This window comes from Aspergillus campestris, assembly GCF_002847485.1.
Source record: "Aspergillus campestris IBT 28561 chromosome Unknown P168scaffold_2, whole genome shotgun sequence".
NCBI classification, from domain to species: Eukaryota; Fungi; Ascomycota; class Eurotiomycetes; order Eurotiales; family Aspergillaceae; genus Aspergillus; species Aspergillus campestris.
Window position 1 is genome coordinate 1,809,901 of NW_020194337.1, and position 20,476 is coordinate 1,830,376.

The window sequence follows — 20,476 nt, forward strand, 5'->3', positions numbered from 1 at the left end:
ATATAAACAATAATACCATTTTGCTTTTACATCTATATCCCCGAAAATGGTTGGGTTATTACGATTTGAAGATAGTCATTCTTACCATACTGATAAGAGACTACGCTTTCTGGCACGTAAAAAGCAGGCAGATGATCACATCTGTGAGTGAAATTACGGCGAATAATGAGGGGATACTTTCACGAATGGAATTAGAAAGTGTTAGGAAGACGATTCGATTTTCTGACATTGAGGTGAGGCGTTTGTAGCTGACCCATACGATCTTGGTGTGGGGCGATCCATGGCGATCCGTATAAGTAGTACAGCGACCCACCCGACTTCTTGTTGGACCTTATTTTCCCTCCCCGACAGCTGCGAGTGACCAGCAAGTTCACCCTGACAGATGCTGTCTATTGATCCCCCAGTCTATTTCTCCACCAATTATTCTTCGCAAAAGAAATCTCAACCACTGTACTCTCAGCATTCTGGGAGGGTTTGATCTGATTGATGTTCCCAACACACACCCCTCAAACCCTAAAGCGGACTTGAAGACCTAGACTCTGGCTATTCTTGGCTCTGGTACTGGCTTTAGCCCTTTCTGGACTGGTCTTTGTTGGGCTTTGGCATTAACTTCGACTCTGAATCCTTTTAGGCGCTGACTCTGAGTAACTCTCTTGACTACAGTGGTTTTTTCATGGGAATTCGGGGAAGGATCAAACTCATGATCTTGCAGCCGGGCTCTAATCTGTCAACCACTACACCAAAACACTGAAGTTCATACTAGAAGCGCTTTACCTGATTGAAATTCCCAGCAAGAAATCCTAAATTCCATCTATCCAGTCAACGGAGGACGACGCAGCAATGGTGAACCTCCAGGCCGTCCAGGCGCACAATGCGACTCTTAAATCCCTAACCTCGAATCTCGTCGCGGTGTTTGGTACGTTTAATCTCTCCAAAATTCCAACCCGCTACCCTAAAGCGAATAGCTACGGAATCTTCTCTCTTCCAGCCCCTATAGCTCACTAATTCTACCAGTCGGCGGGACGTCGGGCATCGCCCTCTCAACCGCCCTCGCTCTGACCCGGCACACCCCCTCACCCAAGATCTACATTATTGGCCGCAATCAGTCCGCTGCTGATACAGCCATTGCCTCCATGAAAACTGCCAACTCCTCCGCCCAGCCAACATTTCTCCAAACTGACATATCCCTCCTCAAAAATGTCGACAGCGTCTGCGCCCAGATTGCAGCAAGGGAGAAAAAAGTCAATTTGCTGTTCATGACACCGGGATACATGACGCTAAAAGGCCGAGACGAGACATCCGAAGGCCTGGATCGCAAATTCGTCCTACACTATTATGCGCGCATGCGGTTTATCAGCAACCTGCTTCCCCTCTTGAACGCGGCCGCTCAGGACTCTGTCAGCAACAACAACGCCAGACTATCCCGCGTCGTGTCTGTCCTCGACCCGATGGTCTCCGTCCGCGCAGGCGGGCCCGGCACACTCGACTTCTCGGACCTCAGTTTGAAGCACAGCTTTAGCCTCCAGAAATGCGGCTGGCACGCCAGTCTGATGGGTGATTTCTTCCTGGAGAGCATGGCCCAGCGATACCCGCATACCTCCTTCGTCCACGCGTACCCCTCTGGTGTGGCCACGGGCGTGTTACGGGAACTACCAGCTGGACGCGTGCTGTCGGCCGTGTTGACGCCGCTGTTGAGACCATTCATGGTGCCTCTTGAGGAGAGTGGAGAGAGACATTTGTTTGCAGCAACGAGTGGGAGATATCCTCCGAAGGCTGAGGGAGGGGATGTGGAAGAAGATGTTGCTGTTGGTAGCGATGGGACCAAGGGGAATGGGTGTTACTGGGTGAGTTGGGACGGTGAACCGTTCCCGCCAAACAAGAGGATAGAGAAGACGAGAGGCGAGAATGCGGCCGACAAAGTGGTGCAGCACACAGAGGAGGTGTTTAAGCAGGTGTGCGAAGAGGGCCAGACATACCCGTGAGTGTCTCAGCTTGTCTATATGAGGTTGCACCGTGGTCAGTCCCTGGGATGGCACAGTTGCCAATTCGGTTCGTTCAACAAGCAGCGTGCATGATATCATTCTCTGAGTTAATATGGTGGATCTGAGGTCGCCGTGCCCAGATTTCTTCTTAGCATGCTAATCATAATGTCTATATATTTTTTTCGAGTACTCGACGTGCATTAGAAGCGTATCATTTTTTAATTGTCATATGTTATAATTGCATAAGCATATCAAGATAAAGCTCAATTGCTAGCAAATAATACCGTCTAACAGCAGATATCATTTATATACACCCCCTACAAATCTACAAGTCCAATATCACTCACACCGCACAGCATAAACCGGCTTAATCTGAAATCGCTTAACCCTATTACTCCTACACCACTTCGCAATTTCCCCCCCAAACTCCTCAATCTTCCCCGACAACTCCTCCCCCCCAATCCTCTCCCCATCTCCCCATCGAAACCCACCCCCACCATCATCACTATTCCAAACATATCCCCTCCTCCCCTCACCATCCACCTCCCACCTCCACCTCCACCTCACCCTCACCCCAACAGTAGTCAAATCCGGCTGCTCCCCAACAACAACATACAGCACCTCCACCAAATTCATCCAGTCCAAAATATCAACCAAGTCCTCAGGCGCCTCACGCACCATCACCTCCGACACAGCCAGCGCCCCAAGCCGATACTGAAAGCACACAATCTGCCCCTCAACGTCCGCCTCATCCAGACGATCCAAGGGACCTACTAAAAAGTCGTACTCCTGGTTCGACGCAACGTACATCACATTGCCCGTAGAGCTGAATGTCCACGGCGGTAGTTGGCTCTGCTTGGTTTGCAGTATTTGGAGCTCCGCGCGGAGCCAGTCACGTGTGATTCCCCGCCCCTCGCGGTTGACGGCGCGAGGGGCACGTGGTGGTAGTGGGACGTGGTCGAGGAGCTCGTGGCGCAGATCTATATCAATGTTGTAGGACGTGTTTGCGTCGTAGTTGGCGTCTCCTTCGCGGAGTTGGCGCGGACACCAGCAGCCTGTTCGGAAGGGGTATAGTGCGGGTCGGAGCTTGCCTAGGGCGAGGAACCGGATGTGGCGGCGGAGCTCAGGGGGGAGGAGGGGGAATTGTGGGAATGTAGTGGGAGGCATTTTGGGGATTGATTGTCGTTTGGATGTGTAGGGTTGGTGGTTTGGGTTATATATATGTCGGTGTTGCACTGCCCCATTGTTGCCTGTGTTGTGGTGGTTAGGGTGTCTGGTAGTATGTAGATCAGGGTGGCATTGTTAAGGATTGTTATTTTATTATTTACTGAAGGGTGTAGTATGATAAGACAGCTTGACCTGTAGTGAATAAACACTTATACACTTATAGAACAGAGACTCGTCTGTCATATAGCTCTCTTATCACAATTCTCAATCGCATAATATACAGCATGTGTCTGCGTACACTGATTAAAGTATGCCGCAATATAAGATTGGCTATGTAAGAAGATCCACAGAGCTCAGAAGTGTCTAGATATCTTTTGTAGCCGAGCGGTATTCTTCGCCACAAAGTATATGACAGTAACAGAAACCCAAGATATACGAGATCTCCACTTTTAATACTGTCACAATTTAGGACTACAAGGCATCATTGTAATATCTGAATTCAATTTTATTCACTCTGTACTTAAATGTGAACTCTCTAGGCAAGGGCCTCTTGATCTTACTCTAAATCTAGTGATGGGTATTATATAGTGATTCATTGAGATATCTGTACATACGACCATAAGGTGTGGAGAACATGGCTTCCCATCTACTTAGTTGTACTTAAGCTAACGTTATAAAGGAGTATATATTTATAGTTCTATCCATGAGGTGCAGGTAAGGAATGTCAGGGTTCTCACATCCATATCTTCCTCTCTTTTTTTACCAGTGTTCCTAACTTCACTTTCTTATCATCCTTCTTTCGCTCATCACTTCATTCTATTCCCTTGTTCTCTTGAAAAAAAAAAAGAAAGAAAACAAAAGCAAGACGCACAACAAATCATTCATATCTAATATTAGCCGTTTGCTTCGAAAAATACTGCCTTCCAAGCTACAGACATCGTTGCCTAATCACGCACTGACTTGTCTGTCGTTCTCATTTACAACTCACCACAGCATCCAACCCCTCCACCTAGAGGATCAATATTGCCATGGAAAATCATAGAATTATCACCCGAAACTAGAAACATACTAAACTAGTTCTTATTCTTGCCAAGCCAACATAACCAACGCATAGCATCTCCACCCACGGCAAGCCGCCGTACAAGCGTATTCGCCCACCTGCCCCGGCGTAACCACTATTCTATGAATCCAAGAGTAGAGACACAGTCACTAGCCCCTAGAATCAGAAATAGAATCCCGACATTGTATCTGCGAAAAGCGTCATCAGAAGCGCCACACAAGTCTTAGCATCAACCACAGAGCATCAACCACAGTAATCATAAACTACCGCGTAAACCAATTTCTCACTATCTCAGTAGGTATTTTGCAAATTACATCAGCAGTAACAGTTCTACCAATACACTTGATAAAGCTGCAAGTCTGGTACTCGGGTTACAACCACAAAGGCAAGACGGGCTCACGCAGTGATCCCATCATCGTGTCTCTGCTAATCAGAAACAGGAGCAAAGTAGCAAATCATCTAAGATATGAAAATTATACATGGCTCATGTGTGGCAACTACTATATAGAAAAGCTCTTTATTTACTTGCAAAAATTATATATCTTAACTCAATTTGTAAAAATATCATTAACTATCATCAAGATAGGCTACTTATCTGTATTGACTCCAAAGTATTATGGATCTATATGCTACCCATTTCAAAGTAGAATTATTAATCTACTATTTAAGTATCGAAAGGTGGAGGTTTAGGACTGTAATCCTATCAATAAATATAGTGGAAAGATTCATAGCTAATTCAAGGGGGAACAATCAATTAATCTATATTCTTATATACTTTTTTATCTTTTCTTTATTCACTCTTCAGGCCTTACCTCCCACAAGATTAAATCATATAATCGTCTTAGGTAGCCAAAAAAGAAGGTTGTCAGGGTGGATGACATGTTGACTAGGTAAGCAGTCAGTATAAAAGAGTAGCCAAAGAACCAATAGTCTTAATGATATGGAGACAAATCCTTGCCAGTGGCAAGATCACTCTAGATACAAGTTTGCAATTCTTTCTATATACATCAGGCCAATAGAATAGTACTATATAGTCAGAGTTCCTCGAAAACGTTACGATTCGATGGTAATGAAGATACGACCTCCGGGCGAACCATCTCACGACCGATATGATTGACCGTAACACTCACTCAGTCAAGCACCTTGGCCACCTATGTGCCATATATCATCCCGCCAGGGCTTTTTGATAGGTCCATCATGTTTAACGTCTGCCTCGACGATCCATTTGTCTTCCCCAGGTGTCTAGTTTCTGATCTAGATAAGCACCATCGTCTCTGAAATTTGCAGCAGATCTTTTCTGGCTATTTGCTTGAGTAACGTGTCTTCTAATTGCATCACGACTCTCATAAGCCTGCGGGTACTTGTGGTCAAAGCCCGAGCGAGATTGCGCGGCTCTGTTTAGTCAAGTCAATTTCGGTTGTTGATGATTTATGGGAATATTTTCTCTTACATGTTTGCCATGTCACGGCCCTCCTTTGCGAGGTTTTTCCCTCTTATAAGGTTGTCACGATGATGTTCGTGGGGGGAGGTCTTTCTCCCTACTGGGGTATCTTTGTAACGACGTACTTCCTCTGCTATGCCACTATGTCCCTCTGAGGGGCGTTTGTAGGCGTCATAGTCAGCTTTTGTGCGGGCTGTGTAAGGATTTGGACGTTTCTTGTAAGGATCGCTGTATTTGTGTTCCACTGTCGTCTCGTGATAGGAATGGGCTAGGCCATAAGTGTCTGGTCGAGCAGCCACAGAGCTCAATGGTTTAGACGGATCCCAAACTTCTGTCGAGCCCCGGGAATTCCAATACTGTTCCTGGGTCCCGGCATTCACAAACTGCCGGCCATGATATGACTCTGGTGTAGGTGAAGCATAGGTACGCCCAGGCCTCCGGGTTTCATACTTGGGCGCAGAGGACGAATAAACTCGGTGTGATGACATTTTTCGCGGCAACAGAAGAGACCTTTAGAAATAGTATATAGACGAATGGGGATTTTGGAGCCAAAGGAGCAGGAGTTTACACAATTATGAGCTACATGGACACGTAGGGACATAAAGGATAATATATAGACCTTTCATGAGGTGTCACCGACTAAAGTCTTCTAATAGCTTCAAAATAGAAACAGCTACAGCATAAAGTTATGAGCGAGACGCCCGGTTTGCGTCAAGAAAAATATAACGGCGATCTCTAGATAGATACCCTGTGACCGTCGAATCGCCTCGACGGAGATGGTCTAGATGTTGACACTTTGCTTCCCCACGCAAAAAAACCATGATGAAACTTGATTAGCGCCGGGCTGTTGTTAGAATATCCCAAATGTTATGGGACTAAGAGCTTGGTATCAAAGTAAAAAAAAAAAAAAAAAAAGCACCAGAACGCAAAGCCAGCGGCAAAAGATGATATAGCGTGAAGATGGGTTTCAGGTACGCAGGTACGGAGTCCTGTAAGCGCCACTGATAAAATATATAATGAAACTTAAGTGATATATTCGAATTAAAATGCACTCTAGCTCTCTGATAGTACACAAAACGCCTGTAAACCCCTTAAACCCTCTGAATCTGTGATTCCTCTGGTAAAGTTGCTTTTGAGGGAGTCCCGTGAGTGCACCACACTAAAATAGAAAACTTCCTCTCTAAATGTTCTTGAGAAATTTCCATCCATCCACCATGCCTACTACATCTACATATACTGAAAAATATTAAAACCCGTATTAAAAAGGCCCTTGATAGGTATCAATAGGAAGCTTTAGTTCACGGGATTACCTATTATAAAGATGCATGAACCAATCAAAGCCCTTAACTCAGCAATCGCTGTCTTGCAATTCATGTCTCAGGCTGATATCTTACATTTACATCCTGTCTGTTTAGTTGAGTGTCTGGTAAACGGTGGGTTTCAGGATTCTTTGTGACCGTGACACTAGTAAACCAATCAAGTTTGTTCCTTGGAAATATTCCATCATTCTATATATACCAAGTAATCCATGTAGGATTTGTTATCACACCAACCTACCCCGCTTATTGCCCACTTTAGGTAGACCAGAGTACAATATTAAATCTGGTATGTGACTGCTTTGGATTCATAGTTTGGAATAAAAACAAAACCACGTCTAATCATAGTTAGATTAGTTGATTATCAATCAACATTTTTTGTGATGTTCTGCATAGACGCGGTTTTCCGGTTCAAAACTGCACCAAACCACACCCAACCCAACTCTAAAAATAAGTATCAGAATTCGTACCTTTGAGTAATCTAATAAATAAAAGCAGTGGATAATCGGGTCAATCAGATTCTCGAATGACCTACGCGAAAACACGCCGCAGGCCGAGGGTGTCGGACGAGGGTGCGTCCCCACCGATCGCCAAAGGCCCAGGTTGGTGTTAGGGGAGGAAAATCGCCACAGCGCCGTTTACCGCCGCATTGATTGGATGATATTATCCTGCTTGCACCCGCGCGGCTTTTCATCACACGGCTCACATAGACAGGTTTAAAGACTAGATAGACTGTTGAAACCCTTATGTAAGGGTGACCAGGCGCTTGAAGCCTTGGAAGGAACATCTTTCTTTTGTCAACCCCTCATTTCCCCCTCCAACACAGCAGTTGGTTGTAGCTTCATGAAACATGGTGAGTCCGAAGCACCAGTTCGAATAAAATTAAGCTAAAATTTCGTCCAGGCTGAATCAACCCTTGAGGGTCTTCCCACCGAGCTTAAGATTCTCATCTTATTCCGAGTGCAGGACGGCGATACCCTCAAATCCCTCGTGCTTGCATCACCCGGATACCACCAGGCATATCTTGCAGTGAGAAGCGAACTACTTGGATGTCTTGTAAAACGGCAATATAGTGGATTTCTTGACCTGGCAGAAGCGCTCACTGCTGTGCGGTCACAAGGCGTGCATTTTAGCCTCCAGATGAAAAACGCAATTCTTTTGCTGGATAATTGGCGCCGCAGAAATGAGATTCGTGGGCTCAGTCAATCCTCGTCGAATCAATTGGACGAGCCTAACGGCCTAGGGGAAATTATAAAACTACTCCATTTTCACAAAATGCTGTGTTTTTTCCTTGAGGACTTTTCAATCAATGCACCAAGGCCCCCATGGATCCAGCCTATCCAATGGGAAAACGAGTGCCTGCCTTTACAGTTGTTGCATTCCGAAAAGCGCCGTTTCCTAAGGGCGATGTGTCGATTCCAAATTCTGAAAAATATCTTCGGGGACCCAGTCCACTGTTTCGGGCACGAAAGTTGTGATTCATGCGGGCGCAGGAAAGTCTGGCAGTTAGGGGAAACACACGAATTACGAGATCTCAAAAGAGCACACGGTGCTTGGTACATTCACGAGATGGCATATCAGTTATTCTATGGCACCATACCCCCTTGGGAACACGAAGAAATGGGCAGCGTGTTCAGTTATCTTATTACAAAGACCAAGGCTATTTCCAAAGAAGTTACAGACGACTTACAACAGCTCAGCAAGAGTACACCATGCGAGTTCTTTTGGGATATTCTTCCTATAGAACAACGGCCACCTTCAGGTTGTGAAATTGAGAGTGAACGTGACCTTGTTCACTTCCACCAACATTTCGAGGGATTGGCGGGGCTAGGGCCTGAATTTCTATATCGCGTTCTACATATGGATCGGCTTTCTCGACGTAATCTCGTTTGCATCAATACCCGGGGCTTCTGGCCGGGCCCATTCATCGGACTCAGAATCGGGCTGTCGTGGGATCATAAGTTCCCCTTTATCGATCCAGCGGATCGGTATGAGTCCCAGAATTTTGAACAGCTCTGGTCTACCCTGTCCCCTCTTGAACAGCCTACTGTGGGTTGGAAGAAAGCATGGCTGCTGCCCCATAATGAGGAAGACATACTTGAGGATTCCATGGATTTCAATCGGGAGTCTGAGACGGACTGGGAATGGAGTTACGCTCTTTGGGATGAGAGAAGATTGAAGGAGTGGGAAGCACCATTGCTAGTAGAGGACAGCTAGGTTGGTGAAGCCCCTGGCATTACTTGAGTATTTAGCTCTTGCTGAATATGCTTCTGTTTTATTATGATCCCAACTCAAGGTCCAACTTGAAGGTCGAATCAAGACAAGCAGTGCCTAGAATCAAGTACTTATCTTATAATTTTCTGTCACGACAGGCATCTATCTTCTGTAAAATGTGTCCATTAACATTAACATTACTTAACCCTTGTTTTTTGCGCCGGTATAAAAAAACGGTTCTTCTCATGTAGCACTTGTATACTTTTCTAATTGTTGGGTTTAGTGCCTATGCACTTTCAATTTGTTAATTTCTATTTCTAAGCTTTATCAAACAATGACACAATAAAAATTGTTGCTACAATAATCATCCCAAGCACCCAACACACATAGCTGGCATTAGTGCGTCTCGCGATATACTACAGGAGGATATTTGAGAAGAGCTGCTAGAATAATGTCTAGGTATCAATAGGAAGCTTTAATTCAAGGGATTTAGTTGGCGTCTCCTTCGCGGAGTTGGCGCGGACACCAGCAGTCTGTTCGGAAGGGGTACAGTGCGGGTCGGGGCTTGCCTAGGGCGAGGAACCAGATTTGGCGGCGGAGCTCGGGGGGAAGGAGGGGGAATTGTGGGAATGTGCTGGGTGGCATGCTTGGGGTTGAATGGTGGGTTGAATGGGACGGGGAGGTGGTTTGAGTTATATGTATATGTGGGCGTTGCACAGCCCCAATGTCGTCTACATGTTCTGGTGATGAGGCTGTATCGGGTAGATCGGAGTGGCCTTACAGCAAGCATTTATATTCCAAGTAATCAAAAATCCAGCATCAACAAACCCAAAACAAGAAAATTTACAGAAATGACAATCCAAAATGACATATCTATCGTGCAATCATAATGCAGTCTTACTGATCAGGAGCAAACGAAAACTGAAGCATATCCCTACTGTCCAGCAGCAGGAAAGACTCGTAGCGTAAGCCCCTTTGGTAGACAGGGACCGAAGGCTGTTCCATATTCGCCGTGGCCTCTGCCCAGCCATCCCACAGCGCCCTCCAGTAACATGCCTCAGCAGCCTGGGTTAGATACCGCTCACGGAACGTCTTTACATTGTTGTCGGCGATTTCTCGTGCTTTATCGGGGTTCTGCAAGAGATGGTCCATCGCCTTTGGCAAGTCGGAGAAGTCTCTTTCGACTTCCACGTAGTTTTGGTGCGGCCCTGATGGTACGAGAAGGTAGTGGTGATGTTCAATATATTGAAGCTTGTGGGCAACGATGACTGAACGGCAGGCCTGGCGGTATTTGAGGGATGCGGAATATGCGCGTCCTGTTATTGGATATCAGTATATTTCTTATCATCAGAGGGAGAAGAGGGAGAAGAAGGAGAAGAAGGAGAGAAAAGAAACATACCCTCAACATGTGCGATAAACATATACCGGCAATGTTCCTCCATCGGAAGAAAATTTGCCTTCCGACTCCAATCCACCTCCTTCACATCGCCCCATACCTGATTCCGAGCAATATCCAGCAACGCACGACGCAACTTAGGCGCGAAGCTCAGTTTGCCCCGCCAGACAAGCTTCTTCTCCTTGTCCACAAACGACCCCTCGGCCTCGGTAGCCCGAATCTTATCAACAGCCTGGGTATAGGGCCCAATGTCATTGCTCAAGTGACCCCAAGACCAAAAGCCAAAATCCGGCATCAGCCACACCGACTCCTCAGAGGCCTTCCTCGAAAACACCCACACGGGATGGCCATTGGCATTCACATCGTCCACACGGTCCTCCACGGAGAAAATGAACTCAATGTTGGGGGTTGTGGAGCGATCCGGTGAGGCAGCCAGAGCACGGTACATGGCGGAGAGAGTGGCGACGATTTTGCGCCGGTGGTCTTCACCTCCGGCGCGGACGGCGACGACGTATAATTCCCCGTTGTGTATGATGGCGCGAGCCATGCCTTTTTCCAGAGGCGTTGCTTCGAGGTCGGCGTAGGTCACGCCGCCTCGTTGCTTCCAGTATTCGCCGCCCCTGTACACGTCTTGGAAGAGGCCTGGGAATGAATGACTGCATTGGTCTTTGTTCAGGCTGAGGTTGCTGTTGTCGCGGTCATACTCGTACGTCCAGTTTGGGGAGGCAGTGTTTGAGGACGAATTTTGCGAGTCGAGGCATGTGAGGCAGTCTGCGCACTCGAAGGATGTCGATGTCTGGCATGTGCAATGGCCTGCTGGAATGAGCTGCGTGATTATAGGATGCACGTTGTCTCGGTCTGAGTTCATTCCATGCCACATTAGATATATAAATATGCCGCAGATGGCTATTAAAGCCGTCAGTAGTATACGTTGTTGTGAACATATGCGGCTGCTCGAGGGGATCATGGCTATAGTCTATAAAGGTTGAAGTGTTATATTCAAAGAAACGGCAACGAGAGAAGCAAAGAAAAAGGTGCAAGAAAGATAAGAGAAAAATCATAAGCACACACTCCAATCCAGGAGTCACCAGTGGTTTTTAAATCGGGAGCTAACTAGATGGGACTAAAGGGGGGGTGAATTAGACTGACTGGGGTGTGTGCTGATCTTTACCCACAAGCTGCAGTGGCGCTGTAAGGCAGTGGGCCCTCGGCTAGCAATTAACTTGTCAATCTCTACAATGTGATAGTCCATGTTGAACACTGACAGAAGCCAATGACCCACACAGACTTAACTCTGGAGTATACTCCATTGCTTCTGGTTATTCGGCCAGCCTACAGGCGAGTCGCCAATCACTTTTATAATCAGGGACATGAGTTCATGCTTTCTTCGGTACAATGGTTGATGATATAACTTAGGTAAAAAGATAGACAGCATAAAACAGGTGCACAAAAATATCAGCCAACAGACGGATTCTCTATAAGCAAAGTTGCTTATTCACGAGAACCACATGTATACACAAACAAACGAGTCCCAAACTCTTCAACAAACAAAGTCCCCTCATCGAGATAAACAGCCAGCTTCTCGATCCTATAACTTAACATCCGGTCACACGGTCAATCTTGATGAAGCACCCATCCTTCATCTCTTTCCGTCCACAGTGGGTGCAGGAGCCCTTGCTTCGGATCTCATCGTAGGCCTCCTGTAGCTCCTGGCCCGTAGCAGAGCAACGGTCACCGCTAACAAAGAGGCCACAAGTACCGCTGCACGTACCAGTGTCGGAGTCACTACACAAGGAGTTAGACATGCTTGGCACAATGCCAGCCCCCGCGGGCAAATGACAATAGACAGAAACTTACTCGAGATAGGCACTGTAAGTGTTGCCAGGAACAACCTTACGGTAGGCGTCGTCACAGCTGGACCCCAGCCGCTCGCAGAATGCAGAGCCCTTGCAATCAATGTCACCCTCAGTTCTGGTCTGCAGCAGATCCCTGGCAGTGAGGAGGTCCTCTTCCACTTCAGCAACGATGGACTTCTCGCCGTTGAAGAAGGAGACGGACGAGCGCTGGAAAAGCTGGCCGGGCATTGCCAGCGCAGAACCAGACAGGAAGGCAGTGGCCGCGAAGATGATGGTGCTGAGCTGCATGTTGATGTTGGTGGGCGGAATTGGGTTTCTTGTATTAGAGAAGAATGAGGATCTTTGTTTGCAATGTGCTTTGATTTGGAGTATTGGAGGGTTGGATAGATGAGAGATGGAGGTGAGGGTTGGGGCCTTTTATATCTTGTTTCTCAGCGACAAGGCATGAGTAGCACTTCCCTCTGGTCTCTGTATCTATCCATCTGCAACCATTAGAGCTTCATCTCCATGATCTATAGGCTGACATCGCCTACACCCCCAGTAAAACAGCTTTGCCAATGATAAAATAAGAAGAAAATAAATAAATAAAATAAATAACAAAATAAATAAAATAATGATAATAATATAAAAAAAGAACAGTGGGTTCGACCCCTCAAAGCATGGTCCGACACCGTGTGGGACTGGGAGGAAAACATCATGGAGCTACCGAGCCGGACACAATCCCCGTCGTTAGCATGTCACCCAATTAGACAAAATAACGACACCTTGTGAAGACGTCACCTAACAGCTCGCTTACCCATCATTCACACTTCAGGCTTCATATTGGGGGCCAGAATCATGTCTGTGTTTAGTGTATTTGCCCACTGAGGGCAGTCTGCCTATTTGGAACACACCGTCTGACTTGCAACCATCCCTGCGATGAGGCATACTGACCTCGCTTTCCCGATTCAGAAGTGATCCTCTTTGTATGGTAAAGGCTCTACGGAGTAGTTCGGTGTTTTGTAAAGCTGTACAGATTACATGAGGCCATGAGTCGTGACTATGCAGCAGAGGATCCGTAGAACAACCTCCACACCACGACTCGGATCGCCTCGATCCTGATCTACCAGCTGAGCAAGTGAGACTGAACCCACCACTATCACGTGGTCATGCAGAGCTTGCTAGAGACTCCGGAGAAGAAGCTCCTCCTCTAAGCAGATAATAAGATTCAGAAGATAAAGAACTAAGTTCTCTTTACAATCATACTATAATAAGGGTTATTACAGGTAGAAAGTACTCTAATTAAGATAGAAATTCTAATTTATGATGCAATCTATAAGATAGTATATAAAGTTATACCAAAGATCTATACTAACAGGAAAGTCATTTGATGAAGATCTTCCCCGCTGCAACCGCTAAACAGCGGGGAAATAGCTTCTGAATTCTCAAGTAAGCGCAGTTCCAAGCGGCTGAATGCCTGTGCTCTATTCTCCAGATGTTTTGAGCTGTATTCATGGCTTTAGCGCGTCGATCGGCAGTGGTATATGCTAAAATATCACCGCTGTAGTGTCAGTGTGCAGACAAGCGGGCGTGCTCGGTATACCCTACTGGGCTGTGCTTCTGACGATCAGGTCCTTGGCTAGATTTCTGATAGAAATCCAGTTAGCAGGCATAACTATCCCGGTAGTCAATTGTACGGAGTACTGGTTAAAGATTGACTTTTATCAATTCATTATTTGATTATGCGATCTTCAACATTGTTATGAGACATTAACTGACCCCTGTGTACCTGTGTCAGCCTTGTCTGGCTTTCTTCTCTCTATCTCTTCTATTTTTAAGAAATCGAAATAGAGAGAGAAGAAGCATGTTCAACACACATCTGTCAAGCCGGTAAACACGTTGTAGATCAACCCAAACATGAGAATACCTGTGCTTCCTACACCTGGCTGGGTAAGAACCACATCAGTAATTCACCTGTGGAGTAGTGTATCCGCAATGAGTGCCGGGCTTAATTGAATGGAATAATGTAAGGTCAGACGCGGGATAGAGAAAGCTTGGAGCACACTCTGGCTTCCCCTCATGCCCACTACTTTATCCAACTAAACTCCGAAGTCATATCACAATCCAAGCTGACAACCTCTCCTGACCACTAGCCTCAGACAGTCAATGTTGCACGGAGAGATAGCCAAGTGAAATCACACTATATGCTAGAATCGACTCAATAACCAACATCAGATGACGTCATAATAAGCCCTGATAAGGCTGCGAAATGGGGCCATTCGCAGATCCCGGTTCATCTATGGAAAGAGTGAGTTCACAACTTTGTCGTCTATAAGATTTGCAGTCCGGTGGGGGCTGTGGGCTCCAATCCTTCGACGATCTTTGTCCCTTAGCCGAACCGGCTGACGGGCCTAATCCCGAGATGGCAGTGATGGCTTGAAACTTAGCTGACTCCTGTTGTTGAATCGCCGATGAAACGGCACCCGCCAGAATGGAGTCCGTGTGTGCTTGTGCTGAGCACAGAGTAGCTTTCTCTGCTATGTACACCATAGTGGGCCCTAAATTTAGAAATGCTGATCACTTGGTCGATTCGACCAACTGCTAGTAAATAGCCAGTTCTTGTGTGTTCTGATGTTGCTTCAGTTGCACATTGCCCTGGGATTGTACTTGTTGGTCCGCCAGACGTTAGGGGCTGTGATTGCAGTAGAGGATTTGGAATCAGATGGGAGCCAGCTTGGATAGAAATGCCTCATACAAGGTCCTAGGCTGGGCAGAATACATATAAAGTGGTCTGTCTAATTGTCTCAAGTCTATCAATTCAAACGCTTTCTCAACTGAGTCCTCTACCATCTCTTCCCTGCTCCAAGACCTTTCCATTGTCACTACCGTTGCTTGAGCATTCCCTTGCCATCCCACTTAGCCGGAATCAAGATGCAATCTCTTCCGAATAAGTTGCTTCATTACCTGTCTCTTCTACTATGTCTCGGCCTCTTGTTCAATTCCCAATTCCTAGCGTCTGCCTTCCCGCTAGCCCTAGATGGCACCGACGCCATTAGCATCACACCTCCCGCGACCAGGGACATCGTCGCCCGGGGCAAATACCCATCCGAGGAAGAAATCAACTCCAAAATCGTCGGCCCACCCAAGAGCAAGTCGCTGTTCTTCTCGAAGCTGGGCTATATCGACTCCCTGAATCATTTCACGGACCAAGGGTACAAAATGCTGGATCATGTTTTCCCGGACCTTTCCTTCGAAGGAGACGAGGAGGATTCGGAGTTCAGGGCCTACATCGATACAGCCAGCCGGGTCTTTGCAAAGCACACCTCTGGAGTGGTTCACGTCATTATGGGCCACGAAGATGCTTGCACCACATGGGCGCGGGTCGAGTTTCCGGCGCTGAAGGAGAATTCTGGCGTGGATGAGATCGTCAAGGTTAAGGATTCGGACCCCAAGTCGAAGGAGACTATTTGGAGGAAGGGTGACCCTGTGAAGAGGCAGGGTTTGCCTCCTTGGGATGGTGGCGAGTGCCTTGACTGGGACGATAAACCTCCGTTCTGATTGCTGGGTGGTGAAGTGGTGTCAGGATGCAGGGCTTAGTTGGGGTGATGGATGGTCGTTTGCGTTGTATTTTAACAGAGTACGGAGTACACTCTCAGTTCCCTGAATATCCCTCATATATCTTTTCTTATATCCTCCAATTCTGTAGAGACAATTGAATAAGTGCGAGGCAGATGCTCGTCGGCGGCTAAAGTGTAGTCTGACTATGTAAACAAGCATATTCCATCAAAAACGCGTCGAATACGAAATAGTTCAGTTGAAGAGACGGTAGCTACAGTCAAGGTATCACCAGAGCTGACATAAAATGAATCAACCTACAGCATGAGCCCTACCACCGTATTATCTTAAGGATGAACTCTGCTGTCAGAATGACATCACACCAATCTATATTCCTGATAAGCCGTGTATGAGAAAGCAGAGACGCGTATAAAGACAAGCAACGCACAGGCGTATGTTCCAGCTACGGGCCCGCTCTTACTGTCGTGTGGAGAGGATTTCGATACCGACAGGGCTGCGTCTGACCACCACCAACGTGGGAAGGTCCAGATTTAGAGCTTGAGCGGGGGCCACAGCTCATTAGGGCTTATAGTTTATCAGACTAAAAGCTGGGCGCGTATGAGAAGTCAGAACCATTAACTAACCGGGTATGGCCCCAATATTTAAGGTATAGTATCAATTAGTATAGTTAGGGCTTACAGCTTATCGGATGATAAAGCTGAGCAGAGATAAAGCAGTTGGCAAAGTGGGTCTTAAACCCCGCAGTTCAGCGAACGCAGCGGGTCGGGAATGTAAGATCCGCAATATGCGTCTAATATAGTATTATTACATTTAGGGCTGAGCAGGTATGGAAGAGCGTCATACGTACTTTAGTATTAGTTACCTGCTGGGCTGTGTTTTGTTAGCCCTCGCCCCGCGTTTAGTCATACCCAATGGGCTGTAACTAACTAATGCAAATCCCCTGTTCGCTACGTAATGGGGTTCAGCAAACCGGCTTAGCATAAAGGAAGTCCATAGTCAAGACACATTGTTCTATTATCCTCCACTTCATCGCCAAACCCATCTTCCTACTCCTATACAGTTGATCATCAAGCACATCATAAAATCTGGACAATGACAGAAGACCCAAGAATTATATGGTCACCGGCGCCCGCAGAGCAACGCGCTCAATGGAAGTCAGCCTTGGAAGGCAGCACTCCCAATCCAGAACTGCCCGTCACGCTGGAACACATCTTGTGCCGAGCTATCCTCAGCCATGACTTTGACCTTGTCCGAGCCTGTCTTTCGAAAGAGGTAGAGCTCAACAGCTGGGTCCATGAGTCGGTTGGAATGCGCCTGTCTCTTGACCTAGTGGAGATTCTCATGCCTGCAGGGCTTGACGTGAATTACAATCTCGGTCGGCAGGGATACTATATTACCATCGCTGTCCGGAAAAACGATCTCAGTCTTGCCGAGTACCTCTTACAGCACGGGGCTGATGTGAACAAGCCGGGCATGGTGTACCAGTTTCCGGCTGTCGCACTGGCGGTCTCGAATGACAATGCCGAGATGGTGGAGCTGTTGATTCAACATGGCGCCCAGATTGATGGTTCTGGCGCGTTAGGGATGGCGGCTGCACATGGCAAGTTGAAAATGCTCGACCTGCTACTGTTCAAATATGGAGTGGATATCAATATCAATGATAATGACCGGAAGACTAATCACCTTCGGTTTATCATGAAGAATAAAGACTTTACGGCGTTGCACGAGGCAGCCGCTGCAGGCCAGGTTGATGCTGTTACTTACTTGCTGAAGCATGGGGCCAATGCGGATCTGGAGGCTGAGGGACGAACGCCTGTCATGGTAGCTCGGGAGCGAGAACACTGGGAGGTGGTGGAATTATTGGAGAAATAGTCAAGATCTGTATTTATTTTTGTCTGCGGAGGACCCTAGCAGGTGGGGATGCGGGGCGGACGGGTTCGGAGCGGATCGGTGTGGGGAAGGGCAAGCCCACGGTTCCTGGTGAGATCTACTTGGTTAGAAGTCTCTACATTTTATTTACAGGACTGATCAACTGTGCTTTGATGTATATTTATATACATTTTCAGCATTGTGGATTTATATTGAAGCGCATACGCGATAACCATCGACCAAGCATCTGCTTGAACAAGAACCCAATCGCTAAAAAAACACATGCGGTATAAATCCAATACCCCATCGCAAGAGAGACCGGCTGTTCTCGTGGGAAAGATAATCGCTCCCCGAGGATACCTGTGTACCCTAGAACTTCGTTTTGAGCGTCTAGAGTAGCCAACCGGGAGTAAGGGGCCGTCATGTCCTCTGGAATGGGAATCTTGGTCTCAAATCCACGTTTCTCAAACAGGGCTCGAGGCTGGAATTCCACCTGTTCCAAAATTCGGCCGTCTCCCGCATCAAGACGCCAATATGATACATCCGTTGCGCCATTCCAGCTAGCAAACTCACTTCAGAATCCCTGTTCATCCCATATCTCCGTTGCCAAGTACTGCAGCTTCTCCGCATCCACCCCAATATCCCTCTCCCTTGGTATGCTAGCTGGTCGCAGAAACAGCTCCTCAAAGCCAATGGTAAGCGGTGCATTTGATAGTATGATGTGGTGGTTTTTTGATTTTGAGATAGTAATGTTCTGGTCGAGGTGATAGCGAGTGTTGGTGTTATTGCTGCTCACCCACTTTTCAATCCTGATTTTGGGCTGCTGGCGATCGATGCGCAAGGTGAGTACAACTTTGACATCACCCCCAGACGCTCGCATCCAGAAACGTACGTCAGATCCCAGCTTTGCTTCGGTTTCAGAATAGGCGACCTCTATCACAGCGCTGGGCCAGTCTCGCGAGCGGCTAGGGGGGAGTCGATGGGGCCGCCAGGCTTGATCGGGCTCTTTAGCACCCAGGGAAGCAAAGTGAGTAGTGCTACCGATTTGTATGAGGGAGCGCTTTAGCCCGGTGGGCTCCACGGCTTCCATAAACACAGCATTGAAGGTCATGGAGGCGATTTCGTGAGCAGGTGATTTGGTCACTCTAACGAGTAACAACTGCATATGAGCGTCGTACGAACTCCAGGATGTCCAGGGGGTGCTTTGGTCGACAGGTTCAAGGAATTCGTTCTCGAAGATATGACTATCAACTCCAGTGAGAAGAAACCACTCACTGTAATCCCCACCGGCATCAGTTCGATGGTGGTGCCGTTCCGTCTCAAAATCGATGAGGAACTGCTTCCTCCCCCGGTACGGATAGTGTTGAATAGAAGACGCATGTTCCTCCCGGCCAACTGGAAGGAACGCAAGATGACCCAAGAAACCGCGGCCAGGTTCATTGACGATGCTCTCGAGGTCGGCATTGGCAGGCATATTGGCTTAAAGACAACGATTTGGGTGCTCTAGATTCGGGAAATATCGATAGGATGTTGAATCTGATTATATCCTCGGTAGATATACTGATTGTTCTAATCAAAACCCTATGGTGACATCATCCTTTCGACATCATTACACCGAAGAACAGTATATAAGGGCTATATTTCTCCTAGGGTCATTTACTTCAAATATTAAAATAACGACTTTATTGAAAGAACATACTAATATATTATGTTCCATGCTAGAAAACATGCCATGTATAGAATGTATGATATCTAAAAGTAGACTTCAGGCCTTGGATGGCGGCGCCCTCAATGTATGCATACAAAGTGGTTCATATTTAGAATACATTCTATTCATGGGTTTTATATAGTTATGGCAATTTGTGTTCATTGCCTAGTGAGCTGGTCTTTCGGATCTCATGAGGTCGGTTGGCTTTTGGTTCCTGCCTAGCACTGTCACACTCACCAAGTTGGTCGCGTTCATGCCCCAATGATTATACACTATTAGCCATATGAATCGGTTAATTGAAAACCTCCCCGGTTTTAGAGTATAGTGCGATAGTAATGACCCTGGAGATCACTCGCCTCCGTTTGCAGCTCACCTGAACAGCCTGATACCTTTATAGCTCCGCCCGGTCTAGATCATGAGAGATAAATAGGAAGCCAAATATGGGAATAAGCATCGCCGCTGTATATCCAAAGCCATAGACTTTGCTTTTTGAATCCCAGTGGCGTGCCCGATCTGATTCATCGCCGACACAATTTAATCGCGCAGAGAATCACTAGCAGTATGTGCTGTCCCTGCAATGTAAAGTGGCCACAGCAAATGCATAGTACAAGGAGCTCGCACGTGGCTTGCTTTGCCTGCCTTGTCTCCCGCATGGAGAATATATCGGACGCTGTAGCATATATCGTTGGAGTTGTCTTGTATCACCGTGTCCGAAGCATGGAGGAGGTGTATGTAAGGTGCAAGGAAGGATGGTATTTGGAGGCCGAACAATATCAGAAAGGGGAAATAGGAAAAGTAAAAAAGAACAGAACAGCTATCAGCACAGCACGCTTTTGTCTGCCTTCTATCCCTAAACAAAAAGAAAATACTGGCGGTTGAAGAATTAGGGCTTCTTTTGCAGCTGACTACCCG

The 20,476-nt window shown here is 47.0% G+C and overlaps 10 protein-coding genes across 10 annotated transcripts; 4 read left to right on the forward strand and 6 right to left on the reverse strand.

Moving 5' to 3' along the window:
• The first annotated feature begins 427 nt into the window (after nt 1–427).
• Nucleotides 428–2,155, forward strand: P168DRAFT_287998 (uncharacterized protein). The gene is made up of 2 exons (XM_024836692.1): nt 428–916; nt 1,015–2,155. The coding sequence occupies exons 1-2, from the start codon at nt 841–843 to the stop codon at nt 1,980–1,982; spliced, it is 1,044 nt and encodes a 347-aa protein (XP_024696116.1). The 5' UTR covers nt 428–840; the 3' UTR covers nt 1,983–2,155.
• Nucleotides 2,156–2,214: 59 nt separating this feature from the next.
• Nucleotides 2,215–3,149, reverse strand: P168DRAFT_302439 (uncharacterized protein; the record flags this gene model as incomplete). Its single annotated transcript, XM_024838657.1, has 2 exons — nt 2,215–2,252; nt 2,330–3,149. The coding sequence occupies 2 exons, from the start codon at nt 3,147–3,149 to the stop codon at nt 2,215–2,217; spliced, it is 858 nt and encodes a 285-aa protein (XP_024696117.1).
• Nucleotides 3,150–5,410: 2,261 nt separating this feature from the next.
• On the reverse strand, nt 5,411–6,138 carry P168DRAFT_279491 (uncharacterized protein; the record flags this gene model as incomplete). The annotated part of the gene is made up of 2 exons (XM_024835787.1): nt 5,411–5,603; nt 5,660–6,138. The coding sequence occupies 2 exons, from the start codon at nt 6,136–6,138 to the stop codon at nt 5,411–5,413; spliced, it is 672 nt and encodes a 223-aa protein (XP_024696118.1).
• A 1,678-nt stretch (nt 6,139–7,816) lies between these two features.
• P168DRAFT_279492 (uncharacterized protein) lies at nt 7,817–9,183 on the forward strand (the record flags this gene model as incomplete). Its single annotated transcript, XM_024835788.1, has 2 exons — nt 7,817–7,819; nt 7,870–9,183. 2 exons carry the CDS (start codon nt 7,817–7,819, stop codon nt 9,181–9,183), a joined length of 1,317 nt encoding a protein of 438 aa, XP_024696119.1.
• An 894-nt stretch (nt 9,184–10,077) lies between these two features.
• Nucleotides 10,078–11,610, reverse strand: P168DRAFT_309214 (uncharacterized protein; the record flags this gene model as incomplete). The annotated part of the gene is made up of 2 exons (XM_024839280.1): nt 10,580–11,610; nt 10,078–10,496 (listed from the first exon to the last, which is right to left on the reverse strand). The coding sequence occupies exons 1-2, from the start codon at nt 11,541–11,543 to the stop codon at nt 10,078–10,080; spliced, it is 1,383 nt and encodes a 460-aa protein (XP_024696120.1). The 5' UTR covers nt 11,544–11,610.
• Nucleotides 11,611–12,171: 561 nt separating this feature from the next.
• Nucleotides 12,172–12,720, reverse strand: P168DRAFT_279494 (uncharacterized protein; the record flags this gene model as incomplete). Its single annotated transcript, XM_024835789.1, has 2 exons — nt 12,172–12,361; nt 12,434–12,720. 2 exons carry the CDS (start codon nt 12,718–12,720, stop codon nt 12,172–12,174), a joined length of 477 nt encoding a protein of 158 aa, XP_024696121.1.
• Nucleotides 12,721–15,342: 2,622 nt separating this feature from the next.
• P168DRAFT_324928 (uncharacterized protein) lies at nt 15,343–15,969 on the forward strand (the record flags this gene model as incomplete). The annotated part of the gene is made up of 1 exon (XM_024840921.1): nt 15,343–15,969. One exon carries the CDS (start codon nt 15,343–15,345, stop codon nt 15,967–15,969), a length of 627 nt encoding a protein of 208 aa, XP_024696122.1.
• Nucleotides 15,970–17,029: 1,060 nt separating this feature from the next.
• On the forward strand, nt 17,030–18,129 carry P168DRAFT_287999 (ankyrin repeat domain-containing protein). Its single transcript, XM_024836693.1, has one exon. It carries the CDS (start codon nt 17,080–17,082, stop codon nt 17,857–17,859), a length of 780 nt encoding a protein of 259 aa, XP_024696123.1. The 5' UTR covers nt 17,030–17,079; the 3' UTR covers nt 17,860–18,129.
• P168DRAFT_97672 (uncharacterized protein) lies at nt 17,955–18,410 on the reverse strand. Its single transcript, XM_024842250.1, has one exon. The coding sequence runs from the start codon at nt 18,278–18,280 to the stop codon at nt 18,050–18,052; it is 231 nt and encodes a 76-aa protein (XP_024696124.1). The 5' UTR covers nt 18,281–18,410; the 3' UTR covers nt 17,955–18,049.
• Nucleotides 18,411–18,430: 20 nt separating this feature from the next.
• On the reverse strand, nt 18,431–19,330 carry P168DRAFT_316031 (uncharacterized protein; the record flags this gene model as incomplete). Its single annotated transcript, XM_024839953.1, has 1 exon — nt 18,431–19,330. The coding sequence occupies one exon, from the start codon at nt 19,328–19,330 to the stop codon at nt 18,431–18,433; it is 900 nt and encodes a 299-aa protein (XP_024696125.1).
• Nucleotides 19,331–20,476: the final 1,146 nt, after the last annotated feature.

What these genes read in the sequence shown, in the direction of transcription:
- P168DRAFT_287998 (XM_024836692.1), top strand. Translation starts at nt 841, where the DNA reads ATGGTGAACCTCCAGGCCGTCCAGGCGCACAATGCGACTCTTAAATCC. An exon ending in GAATCTCGTCGCGGTGTTTG is followed by an intron (nt 917 to 1,014) that starts GTACGTTTAATC and finishes TAATTCTACCAG; the next exon opens with TCGGCGGGACGTCGGGCATC.
- P168DRAFT_97672 (XM_024842250.1), bottom strand. Translation starts at nt 18,280, where the DNA reads ATGACGGCCCCTTACTCCCGGTTGGCTACTCTAGACGCTCAAAACGAA.
- P168DRAFT_287999 (XM_024836693.1), top strand. Translation starts at nt 17,080, where the DNA reads ATGACAGAAGACCCAAGAATTATATGGTCACCGGCGCCCGCAGAGCAA.